Source organism: Arvicola amphibius, chromosome 9 (assembly GCF_903992535.2).
Source record: "Arvicola amphibius chromosome 9, mArvAmp1.2, whole genome shotgun sequence".
NCBI classification, from domain to species: Eukaryota; Metazoa; Chordata; class Mammalia; order Rodentia; family Cricetidae; genus Arvicola; species Arvicola amphibius.
This window is the reverse complement of record NC_052055.2, coordinates 61,922,395-61,940,919: the sequence shown is the minus strand read 5'-3', so window position 1 is coordinate 61,940,919 and position 18,525 is coordinate 61,922,395. Positions and strand designations below refer to the sequence as shown.

Below are 18,525 nucleotides of genomic sequence, written 5' to 3'. Positions count from 1 at the left end.
GAAATACATGGGACATCCAGCATAGCCCGACACATGCTTGTTGATTGATGTCACTTCCTGTTGCTGTGTGCCTTCCTTGAGCATGAAAGCTCAGTGGATATCTATCCCCTGACTGTTACCACTGCTCCTTACAACCACAGAGTCTGAGACCACAGAGTACAGTGTGCTGACTGCTAAAACTTGAACCCTGGATTAACCCAGTGAGCTCCTCAGCTGCCTGTGCCTCTCTCTTGTATGTAAAATGGGAATCATAATAGGGCCTACATTACATGGCTGTTTAAAACCACTGTAAGTGCCCCCAAATATGGAAGTTGTTATTATTTTTAGCTCTTCTTGAGGCTGAGTTTTTTTTTTTTTTTGGTTTTTCGAGACAGGGTTTCTCTGTAGCTTTGGAGCCTGTCCTGGAACTAGCTCTTGTAGACCAGGCTGGTCTCGAACTCACAGAGATCCGCCTGCCTCTGCCTCCCGAGTGCTGGGATTAAAGGCGTGCGCCACCACCGCCCGGCCTCTGAGTTTTTTTTATAGGCTTTAATTCTGATGGAAGACAAAAATGAACATTTGAGACTCGAGTCTTTGGACAGGCTTCATTCTCAGCTCCCCTCCAGCAGCTTGTGCTCATAAATCCTGACTAATGACACAGATATGTCGCCTTAATGTTTGTGCAGCCCAGTGACTTAATGTTTAAAGATCTTCAAATGAAAGGCGCCCAAGGACAGCACCAAATACCCTATCCTCTACAGAAAAACATGGGAAAACAGAAGAACCTGCTGCAGCAGCTAGGAAGAGAACAGCCATCCTTAGACTGGAACTATTTATGTATTTATTATTTGTGAGACAGGATCTGCCATGCAACCCACAAACACATTGAAATCTCCAGGATTCCCTTGCTTCTACCTCTTCAGTTGCTGGGATTACAAGTGTGTCCACCACACCTCACTTAATCATTTAGAAAATACAGAGTCAGGGAGAAGTTTGAACTCTTCAAGTGTTGGAGGTGACCCATAGGAGTGAGGAACACCCAAGTCCTTAAATGACTTGGGGTGTGGGAACAGTGTGAATACTTCACCTTTTCTAAATAAAAAAAAAACATAGCAATGACTTGTATACTTGTATTGTTACTCTAATTGACTTAAGCCAGTTAAAAGGCTTGGGCAAACAGGCCTCTCTAAGTAGCTTGTTTGTGAGCTGTGACAGGTCCCACATTATGCCAAGCTCCCTTTTCAACCACGGGCTTCTTATTCCACAGCTCCCAGTCACCGCCTCAGGCAATGCACTCTCTTCCTATACCTAGAAGCCACACTAGGGTAAGCACGTGCAGGTGTGTGTGTTATCAGACTCCTTCTTATAGAACTCCTCACACTGGAGCAAAGATTAAGCTGTGAGACTTTTTACAAGATCTGTCAACCCTGAGGTCAGAGCAAGTTAAAAATAAATAAATAACCGTTACCACCACTGTGAGTTCCCCATCCCCAAGGTGATGAGCCAGGGTGTATAGCTCATAGCTTGGATCGAGCCTGGCAGAGTTCTACGGTTTCATAGCCTTAACACTATACGGTTTCTTAAGCAAGTTTCTTCTTTTGTAAGTGGATATAACACTACAATCTATCCAGTAAGTAACTTGCAAAGCAGACAAGAAGGCTGTGCTGAAAGTTTCTGTCCTGCTGAAAACAGCAGTACAGAACGCACTAAAGCCTTCAACCCTATCAACCCTATACTAAGCACGGTACGAACCAGAAGCCACCACAAGATCAGCCCGTCCTTCCTGAGGAATCATGGGCCGAGAAGTCCTTTGGTGGCTACACCCTCCTGAACTGCCTCGGAAGTGAGAACTACATCTCCCAGGATGGCACGCTGAGTCCACCAACACCCCCGCCCCCGCCCTCTTCCCCGCCCATCACGCGCGCAGCCTCCTGGGATTTGTGGTTCTGAAGATACAGAACTGTATGGTGTCAAGTTACAGAAGAACCACACGCCCCAGAAGCTCTTGCGCCACTCTTCCCCTCCCCTCCTGAAGTCGGGTGCTGTTTTTGTTGTTGGTGAAAGGTGAGGGGAACAGCTGATCCGTCTGTGGGGTAAGAAACTTGGCCTAACTGAGGGTGGGCTTATGTGGGGGGTGGTCAGCCCGCTTCTTAGCCTGCGAAAGACTAATCCGAGAGAAGTGTAGAAGAGGACGGCAGGAGAGTTTAGGTTTTAATACTTTACGCACTTAAGCCAGCCCCACGTTTCGGGTGTTGTTGGTTTCAAGGGGGCCTTGAGGGTTAGCCCCGGCATGGTCCTCACTCTCTTGCGAGACCTTCTCTGTAAAGCTCGATCTACTTACAGAAGCTTGAAGGCACTGAAATATTCGCTTAATCTGTTCTAGGCAAGTCGTTGCCCTCACAGACATTCCCTCTCTCACCCATATCCAAAGATACGAAGGCCTTTACTGCGCTGAGGGGAAAACTTCCAACTTGTAGAATGCCAAAACACGTAGACCTACAGTGGGAAGTGACACGCGCGCACACACACACAGCTTTTGAACATCGGTAACTGACCACATACACTTTAAGTGTCCAGGACTTTCAGTCACGGAGATTGTTTGCAGCTGTTACAGATTTTTTTTGTGGGGAGGGAGGGGTTCGGGGGTTCTCAACGCGCGGAGCTTTGTAGACATTTCACATTAATCCTACCCTCAGAAGAGTTGTGTTTGAAGAAAACAAGCTGGATGTAATGAGGGATTTTTCAGAGATGGAAATTTTAAAAAATTGACATTGAAATAGGTTTAGTCCAGCTCTTTTCAAGGAAGAAATTGTTCGCTTTTGCATTACTGGCCCACCTTTCTCTCTCCACGGAGTGTCTAATTTCTTTTAAAGTTTCTCTCCACCGTCTCAGCCTGGTGTGGGTTTGTGATGTTTGGGGCGTGCATATGACTAGTGAGGGGTGTTGGACACACCAGCTGCACCTGGCACAGGAAGCGGATCTGCAGGCTGGAAAGAAGAGGGCTGCCTCACAGCTCTCGATTGGGGAGTAGTTTATTTTTAAAGTTGACATAAAATGAATATCATTATGACATTTTCAAGCATGTACATCATCTGTTCTTACTCATCTCTGAGTACTTTTTATTTCAGCGTGTTTGTGTCGTGTGTGTGTGTGTGTGTGTGTGTAGATGCAGGTGTGCAGAAGTCCCAGGACAACCTGGGGAAATTTGTTTGCTCTTACCCATGTAATTCCAGCGAACTCAAGTTGTCGGGTTTGGTGGCTTCTGATTCTTACCTATCCTCGCCCACTCCATGGTTTCCAAATAACTCTCCCAGCTAACTTGGAACTTCCTTCCCACTCCATCCTACCTGTGTAGCCTTTGTCACCAACCCAAGCGTATGGCAGGATTTAGACACTTAGACTTGAGGCTAAGAAAAGCCAGCAGGGAATAGGGAGGGGATACGAGAGCTTAGTTAACATCCAATCAAATCGCTGGGTTTCTAGTTCTGCTCTGGGCAAGATGTGGGGAAAAAAAGGAATGTTCCTTGTACTCTCACCCTTTTCTCAACATTGCATGTACATTTCCCCTTCTCGGGGCCCCTTATTTACCCAGTTTCCAACCTGTTCCCTGCCTAAGGGTGGAGCTTTCCTGGCTCCAGGCCCCCACATTCCATCTCCCCACACCCCCACCTTCCTGCTGAATATTTCACTCCACCCTTGAACTACCACCTCCAGAATTTTTGACTTCCTGGAATAGAATTTGAGGGACAGAACTTGTCTTTCCCATTCTCCTCCTTTCTGGTTCTCAGAGAAAAGCCCAAGTGTGCTTTCTTCTGCTTCCATGGAGTTAATCAGGACAGACAACTTAAGGACGGGCACACTAAGAACAGAGGGGCTATAATCAGGCTGTTGGTCCCTGAACCATATTCTAGCTCTGAACTCCGTGTCATCAGAGATTAGTTTTTGTTTTGGGGATCTTAACTGGGTACTGTAAGGCCAACAAGCTTAGGCACATGTAGGGGAGACCTGCTCAGACTGGATTTTCAATTCCGAAGCCAGAAAGTCCAGGGAGTTGGGTGGAGAAACCAAGAGAATTTGGAATTCCCAAGGATGTTGGAAAATGAATAGGAAGGACAGCTGGAACAGAGACTTGGTCAGTGGGGCAGCGAGAAGGAATAGGAATCAGATAAGTAAGGGCCTGTAAGCCCGAAAGGGCACAACATGACAGGGTGGGAAATAGACACAGAACATAAGACCTGTGCCTCAGAGATTAAGAGTGATACCTTAGGGGCTGGAAACCAGGGGTGTCATGTGTGGACAAGGACTGTGGGTGGATGCACATGGATCGAGAGGAAAGCAGAGTGAAAGACATAAGTATGGCAACCTGTTTTTCCATAGGACAGCAGGAGGCATCTTGACGGCAGAATGGAAGAGTCATCACTGAGCCGGGCGCCATCCCGGGGTGGAGTCAGCTTCCTGAATGTGGCCCGGACCTACATCCCCAACACCAAGGTGGAATGTCACTACACTCTGCCTCCGGGCACCATGCCCAGCTCCAGTGACTGGATTGGCATTTTCAAGGTATCCCCAGGCCATCTGGCTGAGGCTTTTGGGACACAGGTTGGTTAGAATGAGAGGAGTGACTAGGTTGATAGGGAGAAGGGTGATACAGATGCTAGACGACATCTGTGTAAAGTTCACCCCACCTCAGCCTTCTCGTGCCTCGTAAAATACTCCCCAACTTTACCTGAGTCTTAGCATCCTCGGTACCTCTCGACCAGTCACGCCAACCCTTCTGTCGAGAACAAGTGGTGACTGTCACCACACCTTTCTCTTTCAGGTGGAAGCGGCCTGTGTCCGGGATTATCACACATTTGTATGGTCTTCAGTGCCAGAAAGTACAACCGATGGCTCCCCCACCCACGCCAGTGTCCAATTCCAAGGTATGAAGAAGAATGGGAAGCAGATGGCGGAGCCACAGAGGTGGTAGTTTGGGAGAAAGTGTTGGGCTAACAGGCATAAGAAGTACAGACATGAGGAAATGGATGCAGGTAACTCCTCACTGCCGGGCCTAATGGTGTCCTGGTGTCATTCCAGCGGCTGAGGAGGCTGGGGCTGGAGGAGAACGTGAAGCCAGGATATCAGTGCCAGCCTGGGCAACATACCAGACCCCCTCAAAATAAAGAAATAAATAGGCCTTGTGAGCCTTTTTAGCAAGTTATCGCAGGATTACCACCTAGCACTTAAAGAGTCCTATAGAAGGATGGATTTAGAGGATGTTTACCCCAAACACTCCCGGTGTGGAACAAGGAAAGTGTAACGTCAGAAAAGAGTGGCCATAGCAGTCTTAAGACCTAGAGTTAGGGGGCTGGAGAGATGGCTCAGTGGTTAAGAGCACCGCCTGCTCTTCCAAAGGTCCTGAGTTCAATTCCCAGCAACCGCATGGTGGCTCACAACCATCTGTAATGAGATCTGGCGCCCTCTTCTGGCATGGAGGCAGAATGTTGTATACATAATAAATAAATAAATAAATCTTAAAAAAAAAAAAAAAAAAAAAAAAAAAAAAAAAAAAAAGACCTAGAGTTAGATCCCAGCTCTCTGTTTTACAAGCTGTTTGTCTTTGAGCAGGCCCCTGCCTGTAGGAACAATACAGGGATTTAAGGTGATCTGGAACGTTGGTAGGGAGTGTGGTACGTGCTGGCACTCACTAAGTGGGCATTAGAGTCAGCGTAACAAGGAGGAGCAAACGAGTTTGAGAAAGAAGGTGGCTGGACACGAAGGAGGAGGAAGCCTATGCCAAGGACCAGTCCCCAGGGAGTGGGAAGTAGGGTAACTGGTGACACCTGCCCTCCCCTAAGAAGAAAGGGACCTGCTAGTCCTTGAGAGCCAGAGGTGATACTGGGGCTCTGGGCCATTCTTCCCACAGCCAGCTACCTGCCCAAACCAGGAGCCCAGCTCTACCAGTTCCGATATGTGAACCGCCAGGGCCGGGTGTGTGGGCAGAGCCCCCCATTCCAGTTCCGAGAGCCAAGGCCCATGGATGAGCTGGTGACCCTGGAGGAGGCTGATGGAGGCTCTGACATCCTGTTGGTTGTCCCTAAGGCCACTGTGCTTCAGGTAAGAAAAGAATAACAGACTTATTCCTCAGCCAGGGACACCAAGGACAGCGTTATAAGGGTACCTTATGCTTCTCTTTCCCTTCTCTGTCACCTCAACTCAAGACTTCACTGAGAGTTACCAAAGGTCTGCTCTCCAGAAACTAAGCCTTCACATAGACACAGACACATAGGACAGTGAAGCAAGCCATTATCAGCCAGTGTAACTCACGGTTCCTAGAACTGAGCCAGCCTTTTCAGAGAGACACTCTGCCCTCTGAGTCCTACAGGAGAATCACAGGCTGGAGGGAAGCTGCCCCAGGGAACGCAGGGAGGAGGGAGGCTGAGAACCACCTCTAGCATGGGTAAGGCAGAGCTCTGAGCTATCCCAGCCAGTACCAGAGGTGCTGACCACATGGCTCTTTGGCAAGTCAGATGTGACTGATCCGGTTTGAGGTATAGTCACACTACATTTTGAACACTTAACTATTTTCACATTTATCTATTTATGTGTATCTGTGTAAATGTATATATGTGGGTACAGATATGCCATAACACATGTGGAGGTCAGAGATCAACTTATGGGAGTTATTTCCAGTTTTGGTAACAAGCACCTTTATGTAATGAGCCATCCATCTTGCTGACCCAGCCGTGGTACTCTTAACCACCACCCTCAGTTACTTTTCCCAGCCCAGGTTTGTGTACATGCATGGATACAGAGACCAGAATGTAGTGTCCTAGAATACTCTGGAGCTGGAGTTCTGGGTGGTTGTGAGCTATCTGATGTAGTTGCTGGGAACTAAATTCTGTCCTCTAGCATAACAAGCTGAGCTGTTTCTCTGGCCCTTGTATCTTACTAAGTGGATACTAGAAAATTTAAGCTAAAAATGTGCCTTAAATATTTCCACTGGGCATAGAGAAGAGTGTTAAGAGCAAAGGGACAAGGCCAGGCGGTGGTGGCGCACACCTTTAATCCCAGCAGAGGCAGAGGCAGGTGGATCTCTGTGAGTTCAAGGCCAGCCTGGTCTACAAGAACTAGTCCCAGGACAGGCTCCAAAAGCCACAGAGAAACCCTGTCTTGAAAAACCAAAGAGAGAGAGAGGGAGGGAGGGAGGGAGCGCAAAGGTACAGGGACAGGTATTGGGAAGAGAATCTGAGGGAAGGTGAGGGACAGGGACAGGTAGGGAGGCAGGAATTCTCCAAATGGGAGAGAAGTTGCTCAGAAGGTGGGAGTTAGTAGCTCCTCAGTGATGTGAACAAGGCTCTGTTCTCTGGAGCCAGAGTCTGGTGAGATACATGGACCAGCACAGTAGGAAGATGTTAGTAATGCACACTGCTGCCGAGGTCCTGCCGGACACTGCCTCACAGCTGACAAGCTCAGGGGTCTGACTAGTAAAGAGCTAGATTCACCCAAGTCTGTCTGACTCCATTGAGATAGGGTGAATATGAACCCCCTTGCCTCACAGATATACCCCTTCTCCTCATGCTCTTGCAGAACCAGCTGGATGAGAGCCAGCAGGAACGGAATGACCTGATGCAGCTGAAGCTGCAGTTGGAGGATCAGGTGACAGAGCTGAGGAGCCGAGTTCAGGAGCTGGAGAAGGCTCTCTCCACTGCCAGACGGGAGCATTCAGAGCTCACAGAGCAATACAAGGTGCGGGTTGAGGCTGGTGGGGAATGGGGCCTAGACCCAGCCAGGCGGAGAAAGGAAAAATGTCAAGGAAATAGGCTTAAGGATAATGAGTGAGACTAAACTCTAACAGCTAAGAGGTATGTTCCTAATTTGTAATAAGACTTGGTTCTTTGGACCCGGGAACACTGGCGTAATGCCAGGTTCCATTCAGCCTTATCAAGGAAGGTAGCAGGACAGAGGTGGTGGAATCTCATGTTAAGCCTGAGTCTTGTCCTCACCCTGTCTTCCTTGCCTTGATTCCAGGCACTCTCTCGGTCCCATGGGGAGCTCACAGAAGAGAGGGACATCCTGAGCCAGCAGCAGGGAGAACATGTGGCCCGCATCCTGGAGCTAGAGGATGACATCCACACCATCAGTGACAGAGTGCTGATGAAGGAGGTAGAACTGGACAGGTACGGGCACCTCCCCGGGGCCTTCACGATCTCATACAGGGAATTCTAGTTAGGAGGGGTGTCTTTCTGCCAGTCCTTATCTATCTCTCCTCATGCTATTCTATGTTTCTCATCTTCAGAAAGATCAGTTGTATTTATTGTATGGCAGAAGCTAAGCAGAATTAGAGATGGGATATTTACAAGAAGAGATTGGATAGGAACGCACAATAAAAATAATGATTTCAGACTTCGCTGCAGGGCGATGCATGTCCAAAGTTCCATCTCCCAGGGCAACTGAGGCAAGAGCATCACTTGAGTCTAGCCTGGGAAACATAGCAAGACTTCATAATGTAGTCACATAAATAAGTATGTATGTGTGTGTATATATATATATATATATATATATATATATATGTATGTATATATAAGTGTGTGTGTATGTGTGTTTTATAAATAACCAAATTATATATTTAAAGCACAGGAGAAGAATTAGATTCCATCCTTGTTATTGGAAATGGTCAATGTCACAGTTCAGTGGTAAAAACACCTCTGAGTGTGTGCAAGGCCCTAACTTCCAGCACTATAAAAAAAGAGAGAGAAATGTTTAAGTTCGTGACCCAGGAGTATGACAAAAGATATAAATCACAGAATCTTTTCATTGGTTTGTTTTTTGAAACAGTCTCACTGTGTGGCTCTGGCTGTCCTGGAACTCACTATGTAGACCAGACTGGCCTCAGACTCAGAGATCCACCTGCCTCTGCCTCATAAACATTAATACTAAAACCGTGGACCACCCTGCCTAAGTTACAGAATCTTAACACTGAGAGTGACTTAGGTATGTAAGAGAAAGTCACTCCCAGGGCAACCTCTTTCGGTATCAAGCAGCTGTCACTTTTGTGTTTATTTATAGAACCAAGCTCTACTCGTTGGAGAGGCAGAGACAGGAAGATCACCAGTTGGGATTAAAAGCGTGCACCACCACTGCCTGGCCACTCCAGTTCTTTTGTCTATCAGAGAGTATCATCAAGTCACTTTGATTCACCTCAGCGCTGTTGATTTTTTAACAACCACTGTAATCTTTGTGAAGGAAAGAGAAGTCTCAGGCAGTCAGGAAAGCATCTGAGAGGTTGCTTCATGACATACTCCCCTTACCCTCGTCAGTACAATGTCTATGATGGCAGACACCTGGCCCAGGGGTCACAGACTAGGCCTCACATAGCCCATCTAGCCTACCACCTGTTCTTACATGATTTGGAGGCTAATGATGAAATAAAAGAAGCATAATATTTTATGGTAATAGAAATGATATGATATGTCAGTGTTCATTAAGTAAGGTTTTATTGGTTTTATTGGGCTGTGCACATCTTTGCACACACTGTCTGTGGCCTCTCCCAAATCTGCCCTGTCTGATCTATGACAAGTTTAGTATCAATAGTGATTGTCTGTTGTCTTTGAAAGACTGGATTTTCAACTCTTAGTTGAGTGGAAATAGGGAGCCATTGCTAGAACATCCTGTACAGTGGTCTATAAAAAGGAAGTTGGGTGGTGGCGCACCCCGTAATCCCAGCGCTCCTGAGGCAGAGGCAAGTGGATATCTATGAGTTCAAAGCCAGCCTGGTCTACATAGTAAATTGCAGGGCATCCAGGACTGTTACACAGAGAAACCTCGTCTCAAAAAACAAAAATAAAAAAGGAAAGAAAAGCAGTTTATGATTGTGCTCTAGAAAATTGCAGGTCAGAGGTGTGGTATTTCAGCCCAGCACTGTCGTCTCATATTGACAGGGTTAGAGACACAGTGAAGGCCCTGACTCGGGAACAAGAGCAGCTCCTGGGGCAGCTGAAGGAATCCCAGGCAGACAAGGAGCAGAGCAAGGTAAGAGATTCTGAGTAGGTTTACTTTCTTTCTTAGTTTTTCAGCTAGTGTTCATTGAGTCCCTTCTAAAAGCTGGGCACCCCTGAGGGTGAAAATGTAAAGGAGACCCTGCCTATTCTTTCCTCCATGGAACAATGCCTGCCCAAATCACAGAGTGTCACAATAAAACCCTAATCTAGTGCCACAGGGTTCCAGAGTAGATGAGAACACATCTCACTGGATTTGAGAAGCAGCTGTCGAGTGCATACTTACAGTGATGGAATCAGAGGATCCCTGCAACTTGGTGGCCAACCAGTCTAGCCAGTTGGCAAGTAGAGAACATTTGAGGAAGACACCCAAGGTCAAGATCAACCTCTGGTCTGCGCGGGTGCAGGCATACACATGCACACACGCATAAATGCAAAGGCTGTCAAAGGGGGGTTGTAAAGACCAGGCACGATGATGTGCTTGTTGTGGTCTAGCACTCAGGAGTCTGAGGCAGAAGGATTTGGAGTTTGAGGCCAGCCTAGGCTGAGACTATCTAGGTAGTACAGAAAGAATGAAGGAATTTAAGCTTTGAACACCTTGAGTCGCAGACAAGTAGATGGTAAATGATGGCAGTTTGTGAACTGTCAACCTTATCGTCCCACTTTACTCTTCAATTTGATAGAAAATACCAAGGAAATTTTATTCTGAGGATTACATAAAAATGAACTAACCTAAAAGCACACACCAATGGAGCAGTGCTCTCCAGTGTGTTGACTTAGGTTTTGATGTGCTTCCAAAAACAGTTTTTAATAATTTAGAACAAGGTTAGAGTGGAGACTGTAGTTCAGTGTTGAGCAAGGCAAAAAAAAATACGATGAATTAAAATATTTGCAGAACCTTCATTGGCTTTCTTATAACCCTGGGCTTCTCTAGAAAACTGCTCACACATGAAAAATGGAATTCGAGCAGGGTGTGATGGTACTGTAATTCCAGCACTGGGGAAACTGAGGCAGGAAGATTGCTGTAAGCTTGAAGTAGCCTTGGCTACATAGCAAGACATTGTCTTCAAAATATAAAACAATACAAATAAAAAAGTGGGTTGAATTAAGTAGAACAAAGAAAGATGAAAGGGGCAGCCTAAGGGAACATGTGTATGCAGTTTGAGGGAGGTGGGCATCACCCTGTGGAGGATCTGTAGAGTTTGAGGGAGGTGGGCATCACCCTGGAGGATCTGCAGAGTTTGAGGGAGGTGGGCATCACCCTGTGGAGGATCTGCAGAGTTTGAGGGAGGTGGGCATCACCCTGTGGAGGATCTGTAGAGTTTGAGGGAGGTGGGCATCACCCTGGAGGATCTGCAGAGTTTGAGGGAGGTGGGCATCACCCTGTGGAGGATCTGCAGAGTTTGAGGGAGGTGGGCATCACCCTGGAGGATCTTCAGAGTTTGAGGGAGGTGGGCATCACCCTGGAGGATCTGCAGAGTTTGAGATAAGGTGGGCATCACCCTGGAGGATCTGCAGAGTTTGAGGGAGGTGGGCATCACCCTGGAGGATCTGCAGAGTTTGAGGGAGGTGGGCATCACCCTGGAGGATCTGCAGAGTTTGAGATAAGGTGGGCATCACCCTGGAGGATCTGCAGAGTTTGAGGGAGGTGGGCATCACCCTGGAAGATATGCAGAGTTTGAGGGAGGTGAGCATCACACCATGGAGGATCTGGAGTTGAACCTTCTTCACCTCCATGAAAAGTGCCTAAAGAATTGTACTGAGAAGCGCTGATCACCTGCTAGAAAATAACTAGTTACAACACTATCCAGTCATCCCATAGGAGCAGCCATGCCTGAGCTAATGTGGTTATGGCCATAATAAACAAGAGAAGACAGTTGTGGCCAGGATGGAGAGTGGAAAAATCTATCACTTTTTCCTGTGAACTGCTAGGGAGAGAAGAGAAGCAAGCATAGCACCCAGATGTTCAGCGAGGTGAACTGAGAAGTGCTCAGTACAGCAGGCAGAAATGACAGTGGCCCCAGGACCTGTGATTAATCTCAGCACGCAGGTGACAAGCAGGAGGATTGTGCGTTAGTGGCCAGTCGCAGGACCATAGTGCGGGAAGAGGAACTAGAGACACAGAGACTTGGAAGAAGAAGGTCTGTCATGAGAGGTGCAATATTCTGTCCTGATTTGAAGGAGAGTAGGAAAGCACAGTGGGATGTGGGATGCTGCTGCGTAAGACCCCAGGCTGTGATGCTATGGACTCTTCATTCAGGAGCTGGAACTAGATGTTCAAGACTGAGACCCTTGGAGCTGAGGGCCCAAGAAGAGCTGGCAAGAGCTGACTGTTTCCACTTGTACTGAATCTAAAAAACGGACCCCGCCTTCTCTCATCACCCGGGCAGGAAGGCAGCCTTCCCCTGGTGCGCCTCACTCCTCCCCTGGTCCTTACCTGCCTCCACTTCCATCAGGTCAAGTTCCAGATGGTCCGAGAGGAGAACTGCCGCTTAACTGTAGAGCTTCAGGAGGCCAAGGGCCGGCGGGAAGAGCAGGGTGCGCAGGTGCAGCAGCTGAAGGAGAAGGTGGCACACTTGAAGGGCACCCTGGCTCACGCCCAGCAGAAAGTGGTGAGTGAAGATCTGTAGGTGATAGGAAGCAGTGAGAGTTCCAGAGTAGTCTAGACACGTTTGGGTATCCAGAGAAAAGAGGCAGAGATAGCCAAGGTAAACAACGCCCGCCGTCCTGGGTGCCGATGAGGGGACTCCGTCCCACAAGTGGTTCACAAGAAGGATCTGATCTCTGTTCTTTTTCTCTGGAGGCCGAGCTGGAACCCCTGAAAGAGCAACTTCGAGGGGTGCAGGAAGTTGCAGCCTCAAGCCAACAGAAAGCCGCCCTTCTTGGGGAGGAGTTGGCCAGTGCAGCGGGAGCCAGGGACCGCACCATAGCTGAGCTGCACCGCAGTCGACTGGAAGTGGCTGAAGTCAGTGGCCGACTGGCTGAGCTCAGCTTGCACATGAAGGAGGAAAAGTGCCAGTGGAGCAAGGAGCGGACAGGGCTGCTGCAGAATATGGAGGTAGAGGGCGATCCTTCCCCTACCTAGTCAGGTGCTCTGGGAGGAGGGGAGGAGCGGAGACCCTTGGAGGACTTGAGGAGAGGTACTCTTTGATTTCCAGGCATGAGCCAGCCCTAACAGGGAATCCCAGTCCTGATCACCAAAATACCTTCCCTTCCCTAGTGACCATCCTTGCTGTAGGAACATTCACTGTCGTGGGCACCAGGCCCTGCCATAGTGCCCACTCCTGTAGCAAAGAGCCTTCCTGCTTCAGTGAGGAGCAGAAGTGAGGAGCTTGCTCAGGCACAGTTTAGCCCCCAGACATACAAGAAAGGGACCCAGCGAAGGCAATGCTATTTCCTGACATCACTTGCCACTTCACCTCCTCCCTCCTATTGTCCTTTGTGCCATCTCTAGGCTGAGAAGGATAAGGTCCTGAAGCTGAGCGCAGAGATCCTCCGGCTGGAGAAGACCGTACAGGAGGAGAGGACCCAGAGCCACGTATTCAAGACTGAACTGGCCCGAGAAAAGGATTCTAGCCTGGTGAGGTGCCCTGCCAGCTTGGAGTCAGACCCCTGTCCTGATGGATTAGTGCCCCTTTCACGGTCTCTCGGCTCTGAAGTACTGTAATGACTTGCAGCCCTCAGGGTTTGAGCTTGCACATTCCCTTTCTGCTCACAGAGTGCACTTCTGGTCCTGGAGGGATAACACAGGAGAGTTATGGGGTGACTTCTGGAATTACCAAAGCCTCTTCACCCAGCCTAAGACAGTTTCCTGGGGCCACATTTGAGAGGTAGAGTCTAGGACTTTAGCCTAAGTCCTGGGAACCAAGACAGGGACCTTGTGGAAGAAGTGCTTTGTATGTGGAACAAGAGAGAACCTAGTTGAAGTTTTGGACCAGGTTCTTGGTGGCACATTGCAGGCTCCAGACTCCATGACCCTTTCCCCTCAGGTGCAGCTGTCAGAGAGTAAGCGAGAGCTGACAGAGCTGCGCTCAGCTCTTCGTGTGCTCCAGAAGGAAAAGGAACAGCTGCAGGCAGAGAAGCAGGTAAGACTCGTGTGCAGTTCAAGCCCTGGATGCCAGAGCCAAGGGCTCAGAAGCCGGAATCTCTTTGAGGATGCAAAGGCTGAAAAGGGGCACTGACTCCTCTTAGGAGCTAACTTCGTGAAGGGATCGAGGTGCAGGGTAGAGGAGAGCTCCCAATTAAGGGGGATCTGCCTTATGCAACTCCACCCCATGGCGAAAGCATCTACGATGTCATCTGGGAGCATGGAAAGCTCAGGAGGCCGCAGCGTCGGCCCCTGCAGGCTTTAGCAGCTGCCTGTCTGTTGCCCACACCAGGAATTGCTGGAGTACATGAGGAAGCTGGAGGCGCGGCTGGAGAAGGTGGCAGATGAGAAGTGGGATGAAGATGCCGCCACGGAGGATGAGGAGGCCACCGCTGGGCTGAGTCTGTCCCCCATCTGTGACACCTCTTCCCCTTGCCCCCTCTTTGAGGAAGCAGCCTAGCCTTCCCTTCCCGTTCCCAGGGCCCTCTGCAGTTGAACTGTCCCTCCTCAGATTCCTGTGGCTGACCTTTCTTCTGTCTGCCTTCCCTCCCATAGACGGCCCTGCAGCTCTGTCAGACTCAGAGGATGAGTCCCCAGAGGACATGAGGCTCCCTTCCTATGGCTTGTGTGAGCATGGAAATCCAGGCTCCTCTCCTCCTGGGCTCCGGGAGGCCTCTTCCCTTGTTGTCATCAACCAGCCAGCACCCATTGCTCCCCACCTCTCAGGGCCAGGGGAGGACAGCAGCTCTGACTCAGTGAGTAGTGAGAGCCCACAGGCACCGTAGTAAGCAGGCAGGAGAGTCCCACGCGAGCCAGGGCAGAAAGCCTACACCACACAGCACTCTTACTCTGGGCTGGAGGAGGCAGGCCTGGCCTCTCTTCAACACTACTAACAGGACTAGGCTTGGAGATTCAGGCCTTCAGACCCAGCACTTGGAGAGAGTTCAAGGTCAGCCTGGGCTACTTAACTCTAGGCCAGCCAAGATCACGTATGTAGTGCAATCTTCTCTTTAAAAAAAAAAAAAAAAAAGACTACTAACAGAATCACCCATGACCCAGGCCAGCTCTGTAACCTCAGTGCTTCCAGCCCCAGCCCTGCCTCAGTCTTCCTTCCACCCTCTGTCCAGCACCAGCCTTGGCTTCTCTGCCCTTACCCACCCCGGAGTGTCACCCAAATCCAGTGCTGTCTCTCTGGTTCCAGGAGGCTGAAGATGAGAAGTCAGTCCTGATGGCGGCTGTGCAGAGTGGGGGTGAGGAGGCCAATCTTCTGCTTCCTGAACTCAGCAGTGCCTTCTGTGACGTGGCCAGGTGAGAGCAACACAAAGGGAAGGAGGTCAGGTGTGAGCAGTCATCAGGCTCTATCCCCAAACTCCCCTTCTTGGCTCAGCCAAGAAGAGAAGATACCATTGTGGTTAACAGAAATGTCAGCCACCGCCACATACCCCAGGTGTTCCATGTCCTCTCTCCCGCCCTCTGCCTTGCCTGGCTTCTGTGTTGTTGTACCGTCATCTTCTGTGGAGCCCGAATTACCTTGCTTCCCTCTCTCTGCTCCTATCCCCTCCCCAGCCCAGGTAGGTACCTAGGTCTTCAGGAAGAAAGAAAGTAACCAAAGCCTCAGAAATGGAGACCGTGAAGACCACCATCCAGCATCTGTCTGGCAGTGCCTGAGATGTTCCTCATCTCTGACTTCCTGGGAGACTGGGAGGGGACCTGGGGTGGGGGTATTGTCAGGTATCAGGTGGTGCCTTCTGCCTGGCTCTCCAGTCCTAGTGAGGCAGGCAGAGCCTTAGGGAAAACACCATTATCACCTGGCTTGGGGCAGAAGACCTATGCTGTCATCTCTCTCTCTCTGCTGGAGCAGGAAGATGAAGAATAGTGTCAGACTCATTTTCAGCCTCATTAGGCAGCAGACGGAGATGGAGGGAGGAGAGCAGGAGGATGGGGGATGGGTTCTGCACTGCAGACACCGGCAGGACTCAGGAAGAGAGGACATGGCCATCTAAAGAGCTAAGGCGTCCAGTATCGTGGGCAGAAAAATGCCGTAGGAGAGGCTTGAGCAGAGAGTGACCAGGATGGCACACTGGGAACAAGAAACACGTGGGTTTTGTCCCCTGAGGTCTCCAGGTCAAGAAGGCAACAGAAGTTGGACATGGTGGTGCCTGCCTGGAGTCTCAGCCCTTGGGAGGAAAGGGAGGAGAATGAGGAGCTCAGGGGTCACCCTCTGCTTCATGACAAGCTTGAGCCTGATATTAAAGATAACAGTGAAGGCACTGGAACACCCTGACCCTCTCAGTTTTCCTCATCTCTCTCCAGTGGCTTTGCAGTGGGTTCCCTGTCGGAGGTCAGCACTGGGGTGTCAGCCACCCCTCCCTGGAAGGAATGTCCTGTTTGTAAGGAGCGCTTCCCTCCTGAGAGTGGCAAGGACACCCTGGAGGACCACATGGACGGACATTTCTTTCTCAGCACCCAGGACCCCTTCACCTTTGAGTGATTTCACCCCTCCCTAGTATGTAGACACAAACTCACGCACACACAAATCTGAGCTCGTGCCCATTTTCCATCACTCTGAGCTCTGTAATGTTCTGTTCCTACAAACCATGCCTGCGTCCTGCTTCTTCCCAGGCTTTATAACTACATCTTCTATCCTGACTCCTCTGTCCCAGGCAGGGATCTGTCTTGGGAGCAGTGGCTGAGTTTACTCTCTGAAAACAGTTTAGACAAACCAAGATGAAGGGGTTTTCCCCTGTGGGAACAGAATTATTCATTGCTAGCCCAAGTACACAGCTACATACACACACACACAGAGACACACACACACACCCTTCTGATGCCCGAAAGCCAACTCTTGGAGCACCCCACCCTCTGATTCAGAGTTTGTTTACTCGAGTTTTTTCTGGGGCCCGCATGGGAGCAGCAGCATGAGCTCATGGGTCTTTTAAGTTCTTGGCTTCACTGATTCTTTCTGTGCCCACCACTTTTCACACCTGCCCAGCCTCTCCCGTAGCTGTAGGTCATAAGTTTGGAAGTTTCTTTTGTATTTTTAAGGATTCCTGTACCTTCTCACACCACCCCACATCCAAGTCCTCATATGGAAAAGAAATGTATTTGTGCCTTTTGTGAGGGATGGGGGGGACAAAGGATCCCAGGTGCCCCCATTTCCCAGCCCTCTCCAGGCCCCCACAGCAATAAGAACTCCTCTCCCTTAAACTGCCCTCCTTATCTGTAACTTGGACAAATATATTTATATGATACATGTTACTGCTGTCATACAGTGTGTTCTTGTCAAGAGGCATTACTACAAAAAAGAGGGGCCTCAAACTCCTAGACACTGGTGGGAGGAAGGGAAATGATAGACAGGTACCTTGTTACTGGACCCTCAGGGATGCTAGCCACCTGAGGCCACAGTGGGGTCTGGCCTGCAGCATATTTTTAAGGAGAGAGAGCAAACTCTCTCCTTAACGTGGATAATGGAATGGGAAGGGGCATGCAGGAGAAGGCCAGGTTTCTGCTGCTCATGCCTGCACCTTCTGTGGTCACCTTTGTTCCACCCTGGGCCGATAGGTGCACACCTTTGAATTCTGTCTAGTGAGGTCTGCCCTAAGCTGCAATGTCTCAAGATTTTAGCATCCCTACCCACCTGTGATGCATCTTCACATACCCTCATGCACTCTTTGACTGCACAATCACACCAACCATTCATCTACCCCAGCAAGCTGTCTGGGTGACACTAACATCCACAGCACCATATGATATGTTATATATTAAGGACCTGTGTGCTCACCGAAGGCTCTGTGTGCCCTGCCAGACACACCTGCAGCTCCCTTGCTCTGTCCCCAAAGCACCCTTCTCAGCACCTTCCATTCCCTCAGCTTTACTCATTGGGCCACCCCCACAATCACTGCCTTCACCCACCCTCTTCCTGCAGCACCTGGATGACATCTTACATCCTTCCTTCTTCCCTCACGTCTCTGTCTCCTAGCAACCCCATCTCATTCCCTGAATCCTTTCCAAGGAAATTGGAGATAATGGATCTCTCTCTTCTCTCCATCTCAACCTCTCTTTATTGATCCTCCTTTAATGAAAGTTAATTATAACAATGATTTAATTAATAGAACCCCTCTCTTCCTTTATTGCTTCCCGTATTAAGACTATTAATAAATACGAGCTGGGCTGACAGAAGCATCCATCACCCGCCCGGGATTCCCCCATCCCTCCTTTTCCCCTCCCCTCTTCCCCTCCCTCCCTTGGCCTATAAACTTGCCGGGGTAGTGGGGGTTAATCAGAGAGGAATTATGAGCCAACATCCCCAGCAGGAGGTGCATTTAATGAAATCACTTGTGATTTATGTCTGGGGGAGGTTGGGAGGGAAGAATCTGGGACCTACACGGTCTGGCTTCCAAGAGGTTGATCCCCTAGAGCAAAAGGAAAAGGGAGACAAATCAGATCCAGACCCAGGCCGCCTGCTCCCTGCTAACCCTCCAC

The 18,525-nt window shown here is 49.4% G+C and overlaps 1 protein-coding gene across 3 annotated transcripts; it reads left to right on the top strand.

Moving 5' to 3' along the window:
• The first annotated feature begins 2,000 nt into the window (after positions 1-2,000).
• On the top strand, positions 2,001-17,301 carry Calcoco1 (calcium binding and coiled-coil domain 1). Of its 3 annotated transcripts, none has more exons than XM_038343660.1 (15): positions 2,001-2,072; positions 4,357-4,539; positions 4,799-4,901; positions 5,885-6,075; positions 7,549-7,707; positions 7,990-8,138; positions 9,900-9,990; positions 12,413-12,568; positions 12,760-13,014; positions 13,411-13,536; positions 13,946-14,041; positions 14,336-14,444; positions 14,599-14,798; positions 15,245-15,351; positions 16,357-17,301. In XM_038343660.1, exons 2-15 carry the CDS (start codon positions 4,384-4,386, stop codon positions 16,532-16,534), a joined length of 2,076 nt encoding a protein of 691 aa, XP_038199588.1. In that variant the 5' UTR covers positions 2,001-2,072; positions 4,357-4,383; the 3' UTR covers positions 16,535-17,301. The 3 variants fall into 3 exon arrangements, with proteins under 3 accessions (XP_038199588.1, XP_038199590.1, XP_038199589.1); XM_038343662.1 differs by having other exon boundaries at positions 15,610-16,499; XM_038343661.1 differs by having other exon boundaries at positions 2,024-2,072; positions 4,362-4,539.
• The last annotated feature ends 1,224 nt before the right edge of the window (positions 17,302-18,525 follow it).

What these genes read in the sequence shown, in the direction of transcription:
- Calcoco1 (XM_038343660.1), top strand. Translation starts at nt 4,384, where the DNA reads ATGGAAGAGTCATCACTGAGCCGGGCGCCATCCCGGGGTGGAGTCAGC. An exon ending in AGCTGCAGGCAGAGAAGCAG is followed by an intron (nt 14,042 to 14,335) that starts GTAAGACTCGTG and finishes TGCCCACACCAG; the next exon opens with GAATTGCTGGAGTACATGAG. An exon ending in AGGACAGCAGCTCTGACTCA is followed by an intron (nt 14,799 to 15,244) that starts GTGAGTAGTGAG and finishes CTCTGGTTCCAG; the next exon opens with GAGGCTGAAGATGAGAAGTC.